This window comes from Globicephala melas, chromosome X (genome assembly GCF_963455315.2).
Source record: "Globicephala melas chromosome X, mGloMel1.2, whole genome shotgun sequence".
Taxonomy (NCBI): domain Eukaryota; kingdom Metazoa; phylum Chordata; class Mammalia; order Artiodactyla; family Delphinidae; genus Globicephala; species Globicephala melas.
In genome coordinates this window covers 99,531,866-99,550,255 of record NC_083335.1, presented here as the reverse complement: position 1 = coordinate 99,550,255, position 18,390 = coordinate 99,531,866, and the positions used below count along the sequence as shown (strand labels likewise).

General features: G+C 38.5%; 1 protein-coding gene across 5 annotated transcripts in view; it reads right to left on the bottom strand.

Annotated features, from left to right (window-relative positions):
• Window positions 1-18,390, bottom strand: part of DMD (dystrophin) — a 2,243,521-nt gene that overhangs the window by 11,160 nt on the left and 2,213,971 nt on the right. For all 5 annotated transcript variants that reach the window (XM_060293058.2, XM_030844443.3, XM_030844440.3 and 2 more), the window contains one exon: window positions 5,576-5,668. In XM_060293058.2, the coding sequence (XP_060149041.1) occupies window positions 5,576-5,668 (93 nt within the window). The remainder of the gene's footprint in view (window positions 1-5,575; window positions 5,669-18,390) is intronic.

The following is an 18,390-nucleotide window of genomic DNA, read 5'->3' as shown; positions in this document are numbered from 1 at the left end:
TAGTGAGACTGCTAAATGATCAGAGACGTATGGGCAGATCGCTTAAAGAGTTGATTTTAAAACGATGTTTGTTGTTCGTTCTACCCATGTAGCCTCCCTACAGAATAATGGTGGAGATTTCGAAAGTGTCCTGTGGTAGGTAATGCCTTTTATTACAGTGGAATTCGACTTCTACATCTATTTATAGACAGAGGGAGAGATTATACAGGTAGATTAAATAGGTTAGATAGAAATTGGCTAACATTCTGTGTTTAATGTACACCAAGGCCCTCAAGCTCCTCAGGTGGTTGTGAATAACTAACGAGAGCTAGAGATGCATCGGAAAAGATAGGCTCGCAAAGCTAAACGGGCACACATTCACGCCTTGAACTCCCTGCAGTTTATAGTGGCTACGAGGCAGGATACTGCTGGCTATCACTTGATCACTAAGCGGAGAGGCGTGCAGCCTCCTTTATTAATTTGTATAACAGTTTAGCAAGGCCATCAAGATAAGAGCTGAAGCCTAGAAGCCTAATTGAACCTGCGGAAGAGCCATGAACGAGGCTCTTCACTTCTTTGGGCATCCAGGTACTTCTAGTGGAAATGAAAGGTGAAGATTAGCTGATACCTGAAGACTTAGCACTAAGTCAAAAATTGTGGAAAGGGTAACAAAAAAGTTGTGAATTTAAAGTACACAAGACCTCCCCTATCTATATGCTTTATATTTATGAAAAACATAATATTGAAAAAACGGCTTTTCCTCTGTGGGCGATTATCTAGCAGGGTTAAGTAAACCAGGAGGTGGTATTTAATAGCACATTTCCACTAAATGTCAGACCTCTGGCTCTAACATCTGTTTTAAGTTACTAAAACAGCTGTCCGAAACAGCTGTAGCAAGCATGAACTTCATTTTTCGTAACACCAACAATGGGAACGTGGATGCAGACTTAGATTGAAAATACAGTGTTCTCTAAGATACTAGCAAGGTCTTGGCAGAAACTTCCGTGGTAAAACTTTTAAAATATAATTTTTGTCAAAAAGATATTCACCAAAAAAAAAATCCAGTGTCATTATAAATAAAAATAATCAAATAATAGTAACAGCAAACTGAAAAAAAAAATTCACCTGGGCAAGGAAAACTGAGATCAGTTAGATCAGTATTTTTAAACAACTGGATCAGAAAATCAATATAGTGGGTTGCAACCAGCATTTTATTTTTAAATAAAGAAAACAGAGAAACAGTGTGAATTATACGTAGTAAAGAAAGTATTGTTTCACGAAACTTCTGATCTTTGTATGTATACGTGACTATATACATATATGTGTGGTGTATATATGGTGGGTACATACATATTTGTGTGTACATACATATGCAAATAACTTGTTTTATATCTTTACCCCGGTTTAAGACGTAAAATGTTTCTCTTATTATGGATAATGGTCAGAAAAGGTCAAAAGCCACGGTTTTGAACATCAAAGATATTAAGATGAACTTTCAAGACCCTTCCAATTTGGGAGAGTCTCTAATCCTGAGACGTTAAGAATCTCAAGATTTTTGGCTTAATATCAACTTAACATACCTACTAATTGGTAAGATATTCCCATTAAATCCTACTCTCTCTCTCTCTATACATATATATATGTATATATATATATGTATATATATATTCTCCATTCTTTCAAAATGAATAAATGCCTTTAGTTAGAAATAAAGCATCCAAAAAACCACTGTTTAAAAATTTTTATTTTTTGTGGGGAAGTAGAAAAGAACAGCTTTATTGCAGGGTGCCAGCAAGGAGTCCGGGGCAGCTACTGCTTAAAAGACCCTGAAAGTCCCCGAAGGCTTTCAGGGAAGGGTTTATAAAGACAGTGTGAGGCAGGGGGTTGTGGGGTGTGTGATCAGCTCATGAACACTCTTCTGACTGGTCGGTGGTGAGGTAATTGGGAGTCGGCATCATCAACCTCTGGTTGCAACCCGTCTGGGGTCTACGTGCTTGAGAAACCACTTTTTAGAGTGCATCGACGATCAGCCTATTTTCACAATGACAAGACTTTTTATCCATTTAAATGTATGGAGAAATAGGTGTGACATTGTGATTTATGAGAGGAAATATATATTTAGTCTTCGTCCCCCTTCCAGGCACAGCGCTCCTAAAACCCTTGGAATGTCCTGTGATGAGCAGCAGCAAGGTGTCTTTTGTTACGTTACCAAGGTGACTTCTGGAAAGCACCTAAGGATGGGGGCTGCTTGCCAGGGGAGCCAACCAAGTGATCAGAGGGTTGGAACTTTTCACTCCTACCCCATGATGTCCAGGGAGAGGAGAGGGGCTGGAGATTGAGTTCAGTCACCAGTGGCCAATGATTTAATCATTCATGCCTATGTAATGAAGCCTCCTTATAAACCCAAAAGGACAGGGTTAGGAGAGCTTCCGGGTTGGTGAACACGTGGAGATGTGGTGAGAGTGGTGTGCCCAGAGAGGGCATGGAAGCTCTGCACCCTTTCCCCGTGCCTTGCCCTACGCACCTCATCCATCTGGCTGTTTCTGAGTTAGACCCTTTTATAAGAAACCAGTGATCTAGTAAGTAACATGTTTCTCTGAGTTCTGTGCCCTGCTCGAGCAAATTAATCGAACCCAAAGAGGGGGTTGTTGGAATCTCTAGTCTATAGCCAGTGGGTCAGAAGCCCAGCTAACAACCTGGACTTAAAATTGGCAGTCTGAAGTAGGAGGGGAGGGGCAGTCTTGTGGGACTGAGACCTTAACGGGTGGAATTGGATCCTGTCTCTGGGTAGACAGAGTCAGAATCGAGGTAAATTGTAGGATACCCAGCTGGTGTATGAGAATTGTTCGGTGGTGTGGGAAAAGAACCCCACACATTGGAATTGGGTGCAGAATCATAAGGGGCCTATGATAAGGTATAATTTGGTAGGAAGTAGAAAAGAAAATGTCAAGGTCACAGCATCACAGGAAGACCAGCCAGCTCTTCTAGCACCTTATCTACTCTCGTTATGAGGATTTTGTTTGTTTGTTTATTTGATTGTTTTCTTCAGGAAAATGAATGAATTCTCTCAGGGTACCAGGGTACTACTGAGTAAGTAGGAACTTGGTTAATGGAACGGGTATCAGACAAATCCTGCTTATCCCCTATTTGAGAACTCAAATTAGCACTCAGGGGATGATACGCTTCCATAAGCACTAATTTAGTAAACACTACCCAGGCGGCCTGAATAGAGTTTCCTAGGTTTTCCATATAAGTAAATTAACATCAGACAAGTAAATACAACATCAGAGAGGCTGACTGCCAAATACCATATCAGAGGAGGTATATTTCTGATCTTTCATACCCATGTGGTATCTAGCTTCAAGGAGTCTAAAAGGGGGATGCCGGGAGAGGGTGCAAAGATCTCACCTTAAGATGATGAGGATGGCCCAGAGACCCAGTACAAAAAAGCTGCCGCTGGGGAAACAGAGCCATGAGCCCTGCTGTGGCCTCTCCTCTGATACTCTAGCTGTTCAGATGTGACAGAAATGCCCAGGGCTGCCACTGACTTCCCACAGAGCAGGTAAACAACCTTTCGGGTCAAGGAGCAGGGAGGAGGCGCATGTCTGTGACCTTCAAGGGGAAGCTTGGGGTCAGTGAAATGTGTGTGAGATGCGGGGCCCAAAGTTCTGGCCCCATGAGTAGCTGTGTGATCTTGAGGAAGACACTTGCTCTGCTTGAGGCTAAGCCATTCCTATTTATCTAGAAGGGGGTTTCTAGGATTCTCTCACGTCACAGACGTCTCCATTACAGCAGTAATACTACTGTGCTGTGGTATGAACTTCTCGGGAAGGCTGCATCCCCAGCTGACCGTAAGCACCTTGACGGCAAAGAACTTGGCATTTCTACTTTGCATCCCTGACACCTCCGCTGGTACATAGTAGGTGCTAGCAAAAGCTGGCAGGATCAAGGTGAATGTGTTTGATTTACGTCAAACCAGCGTGTGGTCTTCTCATTATGAATCATGGCATTTTGGGAGAGGAGGCAGTGAAGATAGGATGGAGAAGAGGCTGGCAGGTGTGGGATAAGGAGGTGGGTGGAAGACAGAAGACTTTTATCTGTTAAAATCAACACATCAGAGGCGCTCAGCGGTGAAAAGATGGCTGGTGCAGACATTTAAAATTAGCTTCCCCTGACGGTTCCTTAGCAACGCTCTATCAGAACATTATTGCTTTTAATGTGCACCACACAACGTTCACTTGCACATGAAATAGCTGGGAAATGGCCATTGTTAACTGACACTGAACAAAAAGATAGGAACAACACAGGACTCAAAACAGCCTCCTCATTGCCCTTGTGGAGAGGAGCAAACAGCCAGATTCTCGGCCGCCCTTCCCTCCCTGGCAGCCCATTAAGGGTGCCAATCACTGGCCGCAAAGCCTTGTGCTTCCCCCCCACCCTTGGTTCTCTAGCATATCCCTCTATTTGCTCACAGGTGACTGCTGCCATTCTTTTTTTAACTGAAGTATAACTGACATACGCCATTGTATTAGTGTCAGGTGTACAACCTAGTGACTTGACATTTGTATGCACTGTGACATGATCACCCGATAGGTCTATTTACCATCTGTCCCCATACAAATGTACAATATTTTTTCTCTCGTGATGAGAACTCTGAAGATTTTCTTTCTTAGCAACTTGCACACTTGGAATACAATAGTATTGAGTCGAGCGTCCATGCTGTCTGCCATTCTTTTTATTCATTGAAGGGGGTGGGTCAGTGACCTGTTTTATGTTAGGGCAGTGAACCACTAGAAATAGTCCAAAACACTAACAACGGCAGCAAAATAGCTCCTTGGATGAAGTAAGGCATCTGAAGCTCATACTGGCTGGTAGGAAAATTCAGTGCGGTAAAATGCTGTATTTTTGGTATGAGGGCAAAATATTCAAAGTCAAAGTGATGGGAGAAATAATTTTAATGTTCGATAATATTAATATTCAGATATATTAACATTTAAATGAAATAATATTAGTGTCTTTCTTTGTGAAAATTGTATTCTATCTATGCAAATGAAAAGAGTAACGAACTAGTACATAGAGATTTAATTGTACTTACGTGTAAGTGATGGGGTAAGACACAGTTTTCAAATATACATAAAAGGCATGAGATTGCAAGCCCGAGTTCCCACCACCGCTGTATGCTAGGCCTATCGCGGACCGTGCTGTGTCACGTAGCAGCGGTACGTCCCTGGCAAAGGCACCATCAGGGCATTAATCTCCTCGTCTGTAAAAGTCACTTAACAACTGCTCTTAAGTAAAAGCTATCTCATAATTAACTCTTCAGGCTAATGTGCCAAGCAAGGAAGATATCGATACTTTATAAACATAAGTTACTATTCTTATTTCTAGAAACACCTTGATTACACAGGTATTTGAATTGGAAATACTCCAAACCAGAAATTCACACTTGAAGACAAAATCTTCTCCCAGTGACCCCAAACTGGCATTCTGTCAGCACCTGTTTACGTAAACATGGAAACTACACATGCTAGTTGGGTATGGAAACGAGTGGCCTACTTCCAGGAAGTTTGAGTGACTTCTGGGTACTGGCGCTTACCTCTCGAACTAGGGAAGGAGTTGTTGAGTTGCTCCATCACTTCTTCTAACCCTGTGCTTGTGTCCTGGGGAGGACTGAGAAGATCTTCCTCGCCTTAATGAAAGCAAACACAAACAATGGCAAATTACACTTGAGAAAATACAGATACCGGAGAAAAGGTTCATGACGCCATTTAAAAATCCATTATTAATTCATTTTCACTCCTTCATCAATAACATAAATAAAAATAACCCCTCAAGCTTAATAATTAGGGAACAGTTCCTTCACGGGAAAAAGAATCTCATGCAGGGATTTATCTACGTCATTATCTTTGGAAAAGAAAACTGTGTATCTGCTTAGAAGTTAAAGTTGCCCTAAGTTTCTTATGCCCCATTAACAAACGTGAAATGTTTTTCTTTGTAATAAAAGATGATTATAGCACATTGGCAGCGTGTCTCTTCAACACAAAAGAAGCACGTGACATTCTGCATTCACTTTAGGAAGGTAAGGAGTGGAGACACTGAGGTATTTTTTCCATTCTTTACTGTGACATTTAACAAGACATACAGAGAAAACTCAAGTACCTTTAAAGTCCACTGTAATAGGGAGAAATAAAAGTTGTATGTGCCCTACATAGGAAATGAAATATAGATATTCTAAGGACTGTGTATATGGACATACCGGGAAGTTATGTTCCTCTCCTATTTGTTCCGTGGGGTTACTTCTTCATAATTATGTTTTTAGAGGCTTACAAAGGGAAACTTTTTAACAAAATTTTTGAGCATTTGTTTATGTGAGGAGAGAAGGATGATTTGGAAGGAAGGGAGTTTAGGGATGGATGGTTTTCTTCTGGGGATGGGAGTCTCCTTGTAGATTTTGTTGATCTGTGTCTCGACTGTTTACTCATGTGTCAAAGAAATACACCTCAAACAGCATTTGCAGTAAGGGAGAAATTTCTTAAGTGCAAACAAAATTGTTTTGAACTTTGAAGGTCCTTTGAAACTAATTTTTCATAACATTCAATCTTCCAACAGTGAAAATAACTTCTTTTCAAGCTCTGTTTGTTGAGCACATTGTCACTTCCATTTAAAACAAGACCTTGCTTCAGCAGATCAACAAAAATATACACGCTTAAGGGGTTGACAACCTCTGGTTCACATGTGACTTGAAAATGACTGGGGAGCCAGTGATGTAATGACTTAAATATGCCTGCCTGTCGTTTCCTTTGGTCTATGCCACTTGGATTTTCATCTCTGATTATAATCCCGCATTTATTACCAAGTGTTCATCCTTCTTTCTTAAAGCACAAGCTAAAAGAATCCTTGGCAGTGCTCACCATTTAGACAAAATCCTATCCTAGGTGGATGTGAGGCAGTATACCATTATTAGAAAGGAGGGCTAAGGACCTGGGGTAGACAGAACCCCTCTGATTCTGTTCTGTGAGTCTCCTGGTAACATACCATAGGAACCCTCTTTGAAGTACTAAGGACAGGAAATGATTGCTATTCAGGTTATAAGGTGAAAAGGAAGTTAGATTATCTATCCATCCACATGCACATACTACTTGCTGATATTTATGCCTTTAGAAATGAAAAAATGAAATTCAGCATCTTTAGTTTCTTTTGGCCTGTGGGTTTTTAAATTTTATTTATTTATTTAATTTTATTTATTTATTTTTGGCTGCGCTGGGTCTTCGTTGCTGCGTGCGGGCTTTCTCTAGTTGCAGCGAGCAGGGGCTACTCTTCACTGTGGTGCGTGGGCTTCTCATCGCAGTGCCTTCTCTTGTTGCGAGCACACGCTCTAGGGTGCATGGGCTTCAGTAGTTGTGGCACACGGGCTCTAGAGCGCAGGTTCAGTAGTTGTGGCACACGGGCTTAGTTGCTCCCCGGCATGCGGTAACTTCCCGGACCAGGGCTCGAACCCATGTCCCCTGAATTGGCAGGCGGATTCTTAACCACTGTGCCACCAGGGAAGCCCCTTGCCCGTGGTTTTAAACTACCATCATCTGGAAAGGATGGAGTGAATGAAATGTTGCCAGAAGGAACAGGATGCTGACAGCTGCAGGGTTGATTACATTTCTGTTCCATTACCAATGCAAAATTTTGCCGAATTGGGGAACACGAGGCATTTTTAATGGTGTCAAGTCCACTTTAGTGATAGTATGCCTTATAGAATAAATTGGAACCAAAAGAGACACTCATGAGCAATGATGTTAATATTTCTGACAGTTTAATTAGCTCATACTGGAGCTCTAGGAACTCAACTCTACTGTCTTAAGGTTTAGGTACAGTTCAGTGAAGTGACTGACATTCTTCTCCCTGAATTACTTCAAGGATCAAAAAAAGGTATAAACCTAATGATGTCAACCAGTCATAACTATCAGCTGTGAGTCTCAAATGCAAGTGTCCAAGTACAAAGGTAAACTTGGCTTCTTTGTTTTGCTGGAAACTTTCATGGCAGTTTCATGTATCCATTCAAACAGTTTTTGGGGGCCTATTACATCTTAGGTAGAAAATAAACAAGTAAAATATAATCTTTTCTTCTTTTCTCAAGATTTTCACAGTTAAAACTCCTTTGGGTTTAACTAATCTCCTTTAAAAGTGGAAATCAGAATTATCACATGTATGCGTGAGTAAGAAGTGAATCAACCACTGAAAAATGCTTAAGGCCTAATATTTTCTGTGTCAGATTATACTGGAAAAGTGAAAACCGCTAAATGACACCTGAAACTAAAGTAATGCCACCAGACTATTCAATACTGAGCCAGATTTTAAATGTTAAAAAAAAAAAGCCGTAAAAATTTCAAAACAGATTTATTTATATATTCAAGTACTTATCAAAAGCCAACTATGTGCCAGGCAATGTTCTGAGTACTGGGATTATAGCAGTACACAACCAAAAAGCTGGCTCCGCGGAATTCACATCCTTATGGAGGCACTCAGGCCTCAGAAAAGAGGGTTAGGGAGGGGCAGTGAGGAAGACTCTTCAGAAAGGGGAGTCTAAGAGCCCTCGTTAATAAGGGGCAGATGAGCCAAAATGTTAGGGACTTGAGGCTGGGAGCCACGTAGATATTTGAAGGAAGAGTGCATGAGACAGAGGGAATAGGAAATGCAGACTCTGAGAGGAGAGTGTGATTGGCTTGCTCACGGAAGAGCAAGAAGATGGCCAGTACGTACAAAGTAAAGTGACCGAGTGTTGGGGGGAACGTGCTTCTCTGGCTCAGGAATTTAGACATGGTCACATAACCTGCTTTGGCCAATGGAATGTTAGATATGACATAAGCAGAGCCTCGTAATGTGCTTAAGTGGTTGGGCTTGCTTTCTTGTGCTTATGTGCCATAAGAAGTACATGGTCCAGTGGTCTTCTGACCCAAGGGGGTGAGAGACATGTGGAACAGACTTGACTCCAACCCACAACTTGGAGTCCAGCCTAGTTGAGCTCTAGCACAACTCCAATCAACCAACAAGACGGCCTGAATGAAAAATATGTAACTTGAGAATTTTCCGATTATTTTGTTACAAAGCAATAGCTGATTGATATACTCTGTTTTAAGGCATCGAACTAGCAAGATACCAATATTTATGGGTTATCTAATCATATGCTGATATGTGGCTATAACATTATAGGCGGCCCAAAAATGTTGACTCTAACAATACTGGTGACCACAAGCCTCCTCCCCCACACACAAAAAAAACCTCAAGAAAATATTTATTGAGTCCCAAGTGTGTACACTGGGAACTTGGCCAGCCCTCATCCCTACTTCACTGATCCATTGCCTGCTCAAATAGCACTGCTAATGGTTCAGGGATTTCTAACTTAGGTAATGGCAATTCTTTAGCATTAACACTTCAATTTGATTCTATTCTGAGGTGATCCCCACAGATATGCATAAAAATCCTTTTTGGATTATTGGCCCTAGTTTTCATGGTTTGTCTGAAGTTGGTCCAAAGAAATGACTGAAACATTAAAAAAATGAATGTTTCAAAATAAGGGAAGACATAGTCAAAGTTAAAATAGCACTCTGATATAGCATAATATGATAGACACTGCTGAAGTGAAGAAAAAGGAGATGACTCAGTTTAATCTGAGATCAAAGAAGTGAAATGGTTTGCTATAGGCAAGATATTCTTTAATTCTTCTGAAATTCACCATGGTTTCAGGCTTTCTAGACGGGATGATATCTAACTCACTTCCCTTTCCTCAATTCAAATGATGATAAGGGTTTAAGTTGCTTAAAAAGTGACTTTAGCCAGAATTGATGTAAGCTGAGACACAAGAATCCTTACACCTATGATTTTTGTTTACACCCAAGCAAACTATTTTCTCTTTATACAAAAGGAAGCTGTGTATTAGAACACTATTTTGTCTTAAAAAGGGGGCTGTGTATGAGCAAATATGCCCACCCCTATTTTTCTTTGGATTGCTTATCTAAATCATATATTTTGTTTTTAACCAATTTCCAACTTGATGTGTGACTACTTTGTCATTCCCGCCTTTCTCTAGTTTTCCTTAAGAAAAAAAAGATCTATCCAGTACCTGATATTTACCTTCAGTGACTTTGTGAAATTATGACTTGGGGTAGATGGTTTCAATTTTACATAAAAATGCTGTCTTTAAGTTCTTTACTATATTAACGGTATACAATGATGATGTTGATTACTAGTTGGTTAGTGTTGAATAGTGATGAAAGATATTGAAATTAGTAGCTATTATTCGTTTGTAAAATTTTTATTGAGATATAATTGACATGGAACGTATTAACTTTAGGTGTACAACGTAATTATTTGAAATAAGTATATACTGCGAATTGATTACCACAGTAAGTTAACATTCATCACCATAGTTACAAATCTTATAAAAGTTCTCATCACAAGAATAAAAGATTTAATAATCTCTTAGCAACTTTTTTTTTAGTTGAAGTTTAGCTGATTTACAATGTTGTGTTAGTTTCAGGTGTACAGCAAAGTGATTCAGATATATATATATATATATATATGTATATGTATTCTTTTTCACATTCTTTTCCATTATAGGTAATTACAAAATATTGCATATACTTTCCTATGCTATACAGTAGGGCCTTGTTGTTTATCTATTTTTATATCTGTTAATCCCATACTCCTAATTTACCCCGCCCCCTTCTCCTTTGGTAACCATAAATTTGTTTTCTATGTCTGTGACTCTACTTCTGTTTTGTAAATAAGTTCATCTGTATCATATTTTTAGATTCCACATATCAGGGACATCATATGATATTTGCCTTTCTCTGTCTGACTTACTCCACTTACTACGATAATCTCTAGGTCCATCCATGCTGCCATGCAACTTTTAAACATACAGTACAGTATTGTTAACTGCAGTCTCCATGCTGTACGTTATATCCCATGCAGGACTTATTTATCTTATAACTGGCATTGTGTACTTTTTGACCACCTTTGCTCATTTTGCCCAGCCCCTACCTCTGGCAACCACCAGTCTGTTCTCTGCACCATTTTTCATTCGCACTAAAACTGTGCACAGGGGTTCCCCCTTTTCTTCACGTTCTCACCAACACTCGTTATGTCTTGTCTCTGTTAATAGCCATTCAAACAGATGTGAGGTGATATCTCATTGTGGTTTTGATTTGCATTTCCCTGATGATTAGTGTGATGTCCAGCACCTTTTCATGTACCTGTTGGCCAGTGGTATATCTTTGGTAAAATGTCTAATGGATCTTCTCATTTTTTAATCAGATTGTTTTTTTCTCTTGAGTTGTATGAGTTCTTTGTACATTCTGAATATTATCTCCATGTAAGATATATGATTTGCAAATATTTTCTCCCATTCTGTCTTTTTATTTCTCGATGGTTTTGTTTGCTGTACAGAAGCTTTTTATTTGATGTAGTCAGATTATTTTTGCTTTTGTTGCCTTTGCTTTTGGTGTGAACTCAAAAAGTCATCACCAAGACTGATATCAGGGAGCTTACCCCCTATGTTTTCTTCCAGGAGTTTTCATGGTTTCAGGTCTTACATTCAAGTCTTTAATCCATTTTGAATCGTTTTTCATGTATGGTGTAAGATAGTGGTCCCATTTCATTCTTTTGTATGTGGCTGTGCAGTTTTCCCAACACCATTTACTGAAGAGACTATTCTTTTCGTATTGTATGTTTTTAGCTTGTTTGTTGTAAATTAATTGACCATATGTGTGAAGGTTTATTTATAGGCCCTCTGTTCTGTTCTGTTGATCTATGTGTCTGTTTTTATGCCAATGCCATACCATTTTGACTACTATGGCTTTGTAATACAGTATGAAATCAGGGAGCACGAGTCCTCCTGCTTTGCTCTTCTTTCTCAAGATTGCTTTGGCTCTTCGGGGTCTTTTTTTTTTGTGGTTCCATACAAATTTTAGGATTTTTTGTTCTATTTGTGTGAAAAATGCCATTGGAATTTTGATTGGGATTGCACTTAATCTGTAGATTGCTTGGGGGTAGTATGGACATTTTAACAACATTAATTCTTCCAGTCAATGAGCATGAAATATCTTTCCATTTGTTTGCATCTTCTTCAATTTCTTTCATCACTGTCTTATAGTTTTTAGGGTACAGGTCTTTCACCGCCTTAAATTTATTCCTAGGTATTTTATTCTTTTTGATGCAATCGTAAGTGGAATTATTTTCTTAATTTCTCTTTGTCGTAGTTTGTTATTAGTGTGTAAAAATGCAACAGATTTTTGTATATTGAGTTTTTATCCTGCAACTTCACTAAATTCATTGAGTTCTAACAGTTTTTTGGTAGAGTCTTCCAGGTTTTCTATGTATGTTATCATGTCATTTGCAAATAGAGATAAATTTACTACTTTCTTTCTGATTTGTGGGCCTTTTATTCTTTTTCTCACCCAGTTATGCTGGCTAGGACTTTCAGCACTATACTGAACAAAAGCGGCAAGAGTAGGCACCCTGGTCTTCTGATCTTAGCAGAAAAGCTTTCAGCTTTTCACCACTGAATATGATGTTAGCTGTGGGCTTGTCATACATGGCCTTCATCATGTTGACATATGTTCCCTCTATGCCCACTCTGTTGAGAGTTTTTATCATGAATGGATGTTGAATTTTGCCAAATGCTTTTTCTTCATCTATTGGGATGATCATATGATTTTCTTTCATTCTATTAATGTGGTATATTTATTCAGTTGTATATGTTGAACCACCCATGCAACCCAGGGATAAATCCCACTTGGTCATGGTGTATGATCCTTTTAATGTACCGTCGAATTTGGTTTGCCAATATTTTGTTGAGAATTTTTGCATCTGTATTCATTAGATGTTGGTCTATAGTTTTGTTGTAGTGTCCTCATCTGGCTTTGGTATCAAAGTGTAATGCTGGCCTTGTAAAATAATTTTGGGGGTGTGATTTCCTCTTCAATTTTTTTGTAAATGTTTGAGAAGGATTCATGTTCTTTTTTAAATGTTTGGTAGAATTTGCCAGAGAAACCATCTGATTCTGGGCTTTTTTGGGGCGGCGGGGGGGACTTTTGCTTATAGATTCAATCTCCTTTCTCATTGTTGGTCTGTTCAGAGTTTGTTTCTTCATGATTCAGTCTTGGCAGGTTGTATGTTTCTAGGAATTTATCCATTTCTTCCAGATTATCCAATTTGTTGGCATATAATTGTTTTCAGTAGTCTTACGATCCTTTGTATTTCTATGGTATAAGTTGTACTCATCTCTTCATACATTTCTGATTTTGAGTCCTCTCTCTTTTTCTCTTGGCGAGTTTGTCTAAAGGTCTATTTTGTTTATCTTTTCAAAAAGAAAAAAAAAGCGCTTCGTTTCATTGATCTTTTCCATTATCTTTTTCATCTCTATTTCATTTATGTCTGCACTGATCTTTCTTTCCTTCCATTAACTTTGGACTTTGTTCTTCTTTTTCTAGTTCCTTGAGGTGTAAAGTTAGGTTGGTTGTTTGAGACCTTTTTGTTTCTTGATGCAGGCATTTATCTGTATGAACTTCCCTCTCGGAACTGCTTTGCTGCATCCTGTAACTTTTGTTATGTTGTATTTCCATTTTCATTTGTCTCAAGGTAGTTTTTGATTTCTCCTGTGATTTCTTCATCAATCCATTTGTAGTGTGTACAGTAACACATTGGTATGTTATTAAATATTCCCGTATTTGTCAATTTTCCAGTTTTCTTCTTGAAATTGATTTTTGGTTTCATAACACTGTGGTCAGAAAAGATGCTCGATATGATTTCAATCTTCTTAAATTTACTGAGACTTGTTTTGTGGCCCAATATATGATCTATCCTAGAGAATATTCCATCCTAGAGAATGTTCCATGTACACTTAAGAATGTACTCTGCTGTGTTTGGATGGAGTGTTCTGTATGTATGTTAAGTTCATCTGACATAATATATGGTCCCATGCTTCCTTATTGATTTTCTGTCTGGATAACCTATCCATTGATGTACGTGAGATATGGTTAAATCCCCTACTATTATTGTATTGCTATCTATTTTTCCCTTTAGGTCTCTTAATATTTGCTTTATATGTTTAGGTGCCCCTATGTTGGGTGAATAAATACTTACAAATGTTATAGCCTCTTATTGGAATGACCTCTTTATCATTGTTGTAATGCCCTTCTTTGGGTCTTATTTTAGTCGTCGTTTCAAAGTCTATTTTGTTTGATATGAGTGTAGCTACCGCAGGTTTCTTTACATCTTTACATCTGAAGTGACTTTTTTATAGGCCACATAGGGCTAGGTCTTGTTTCTGTTGTTGTTTTGTTTGTTTTTGTTGGAAACGATTTTCATTAAATTTTAATTTCAAAGTTACAGAAAAATTCCAATAGTAAAATAGACTCCTAATATACCCTTTACCTTGATTCACCAAGTGTTAATGTTGCCATATTTGCTTTGTTTCTCTTTCTAAATACATAGATTTATTATCGTTGTTGTTATTATTGCTGACCCATTTCAATATAAGGTTCAGGTCCATGACCCTTTTTTTCTAAGTACTTCATCATTATGTCCTTGAACCCTATCTTATGGAACCACATTGCACTATATTATCATCTAATTTGTAGCCTATATTTAAATTTCACCAATTGCCTTAATAATTCATAATGTCTTTTATAACTATTACCATATATGTGCATATGTATATATTCCACCCCCACCCCGGAACCTAGGGTCATATGTTGCATTTGTCTTGTGTCTTTCCTTTCCTTTTGTTTTGTTTTAAGTATAGTTGATTTACAATGTTGTGTTAATTTCTGCTGTACAGCAAAGTGATTCAGTTATACATATATATTTAATATACTTTTCCATTATGGTTTATCATAGGATATTGAATATAGTTCTCTGTGCTATACAGTAGGACCTTGTTGTTTATCTATTCCATGTATAATAGCTTACATCTGCTAACCCCAACCTCCCACTCCATTCCTCCACCAACCTCCTCCCCCTTGGCAACCACAAGTCTGTTCCCTATGTCCGTGAGTCTGTTTGTGTTTCTCAGATAGGTTCCTTTGTGTTGTATTTTAGATTCCACATTTAAGTGATATCATATGGTATTTGTCTTTCTCTTTCTGACTTCACTTAGTATGATAATCTCTAGTTGCACCCATGTTGCTGCAAATGGCACTATTTCGTTCTCTTTTTTATGGCTGAGTAGTATTCCATTGTATATATGTACCATATCTTCTTTATCCATTCCTCTGTTGATGGGCATTTAGGTTGTTTCCATGTCTTGGCTATTGTGAATAGTGCTGCTATGAACACAGGGGTGCATGTACCTTTTTAGATGAGTTTTGCACGGATATATGCCCAGGAGTGGGACTGCTGGATCATGTTCTATTTTTAGTTTTCTGAGGAACCTCTGTACTGTTCTCCATAGTGGCTGCACCACTTTACATTCCCACCAACACTGTAAGCGGGTTCCCTTTTCTCCATGTCTTCTCCAGCATTTGTTATTTGTAGAGTTTTTAATGATGGCCAATTCTGACTGGTGTGTGAGGCAGTATCTCATTGTAGTTTTGATTTGCATTCTCTAATAATTAGCGATGTTGAGCATCTTTTCATGTGCCTCTTGGCCGTTTGTACTTCTTTGGAGAAATGTCTATTCAGGTCTTTTGTCCATTTTTTTTTTTACTGGGGTATAGTTGGTCTATAATGTTGTGTTAGTTTCTACTGTACAGCAAAGTGAGTCAGTTATACATGTACATATATATCCACTCTTTTTTTAGATTCTTTTCCCATATAGGCCATTACAGAGTACTGAGTTGAGTTCCCTGTGCTGTACAGTAGGTCCTTATTAGCTAATCTATTTTACATATAGTAGTGTGTATGTGACAATTCCAATCTTCTGCCCATTTTTCAGGTGGGTTGTTTTTTTGTTGTTGAGTTGTATGAGCTGTTTGTATATTTTGGAAATTAAGCCCTTGTTGGTTGCGTTATTTGCAAATATTTTCTCCCATTCTGTAGGTTGTCTTTTCATTTTGTTTATGGTTTCCTTTGCTGTGCAAAAGCTTGTAAGTTTGATTAGGTCCCATTTGTTTATTTGTTTTTATTTCTATTGCCATGGGAGACTGTAGGTCTTGTTTTTTAATCCATTCAGCTGCTCCATATATTGTGATTGGAAAATTTAGTCCACTTAAAGTAACTTTTGATAGGTGTGTACTTACTGCCAGTTAAAAAATTGTTTGCTGGCTGTTCTGTAGTTCCTCTGTGCCTTTCTTCCTCTTGCTCTCTTCCTTTGTGATTTGATGATTGTAGTGTAATGCTTAGATTCCTTTCTGTTGTTTGTGTATAGGTTTTTGCTTTGTGGTTACCATGAGGCTCAGATAAAACATATTTATAACCATCTATTTTAAGTTGATAATACCTAACTTCGAACACATTCTAAAGCTCTACATTTTTACTCTCCTCCCTCTGTTTTATGTTTTTGATGCCACGGTTTACATATTTTTTATCTGTGTGTCTATTAACAAATTACTTTGGTTATAGTTATTTTTATTACTTTTGCTTTTTAACCTTCATACTGAATGTATAAGCAGTCAGCCCATCACTATCACAAGATTTGATTATTTTGAATTTAATTATATAATTACCTTTACTTGTGAGGCTTATGCTTTCATGTTTTCCTGTTACTAATTAGCTAGCACCCTTTTGTTTGAGTTTAAAGAAGAAGTCCGTTTTACATTTCTTGTAAGGCTGGTGTAGTGGTGTTTCATTCCTTCAGCTTTTGCTTGTCTGGAAAACTCTTTCTCTCTCCAATTCTGAATGACAACTTTTCTGGATAGAGTCTTCTGGTTGGCAGGTTTTTTTTCCCTTTAAATACTTTGAATATATCATGAAACTCCCTTCTGGCCCGCAAAGTTTCTGCTGAAAAATCTGCTGATGAATTTATGGGGATTCCCTTGTGTGTAACAAGTTGTTTTCCTCTTGCTGCTTTTAAGATTCTCTCATTGTCTTTCACTTGTGACAGTTTAATTATAATGTGTCTTGGTGTGGGAACTGTCCAGGCTTCCTGGATCTAGAAGTATGTTTCCTCCCTCAGGTTAAGAAAGTTTTTCTGCTTTCTCTCTCTCTTTTCCTTGTAGGACCCTATATTAGGAATATCTGTCTGCTTGATGGTGTCCACTAAGTTCCTTAAGCTATCTTCTCTATCAATCACTCTTTTAAAAATTTCTATTGAAATATTGTTGATTTTTACAATGTTGTGTTTCAGATGTATAGCAAAGTGATTCAGATATATATATATGTGTTTGTGTCTGTGTATATATATATATAAAATTTTTTTACATCTCTTCCATGATAGGTTATTACAAGATATTGAGTAGCGTTCCCTGTGCTATACAGTAAAGTAAGTCCTTGCTGGTTATCTATGTTATATATAGTAGCGTGCATCTGCTAATCCCAAACTAATACCCCCCCCCCCCACTTTTCCCCTTTGGCAACCATAAGTTTGTCTTCTTTCATTTTTCTTTTTCATCCTATGATGGATGAATTCCACTGCCCTGTTTTTGGGTTTGCTCATCCTTTCTTCCAATTCATCTAGTCTGCTGTTGAACCCTTCTATTGTATTTATTGGTTCAGTTATTGTATCCTTAGCTTTGTGATTTCTATTTGGTACTTTTCTTATAATTCTCTCTCTCTTCCTTGGAATGCTCACTTTAATGCATTGTTTTCCTGACCTTGATGAGCATCTTCAGGGCTGTTATTTTGAATTCTCTATTTGCAAAATACTTATGTCAATTTCTTTACCGTCTTTTTTGAGGTTTCACCTTGTTCTGTTCTTTGGAATGTATTTGTGTTGGTTTCTATGCATTGGCTATAACAGTAACCTCTGCCATCTTGAAGGCGTGATCTCATGTAGGAGGTGAGCCTTGTTTTTCAACCCTGCCCTACCTCTCGGTCTCTCAAACTTTTTTGATTGTCCAAAGAGGCTTCTTTGTTTTTAGTGGCGCTGAGTAGTTAGTTGAGGGTTTGCCCAGACCTGTCAGTGTTCCAATGGGGAGGATTTCAGTCAGCACTTAGATGCAAGATGATTGGAAGGCTGACCCCCCGCCCCGGCAATAGCTTTTAAAGGATGTAAATAGACCTCTTTCAGGGAAAAAGTGGGAGATGTAAACGTTTCTGTATGCCCCCTCTGCACTGAGCTCTGGGGAGATGCTAGCTATTTAAAAACTGTTCTTTTGGTATGCTACCATTCCATTGAACCTGTGACATAAACCGTGCTGGCCACCAGATGTGTGCACAAGCTCCTTTATGGGAGATACCAATGACCTGGAGTGAGGCAGCAGAGTGGGAAGATGGCACTGGCTGGCCTGGCCTGCACGATCTCTAGAGAGTACTTAAGTC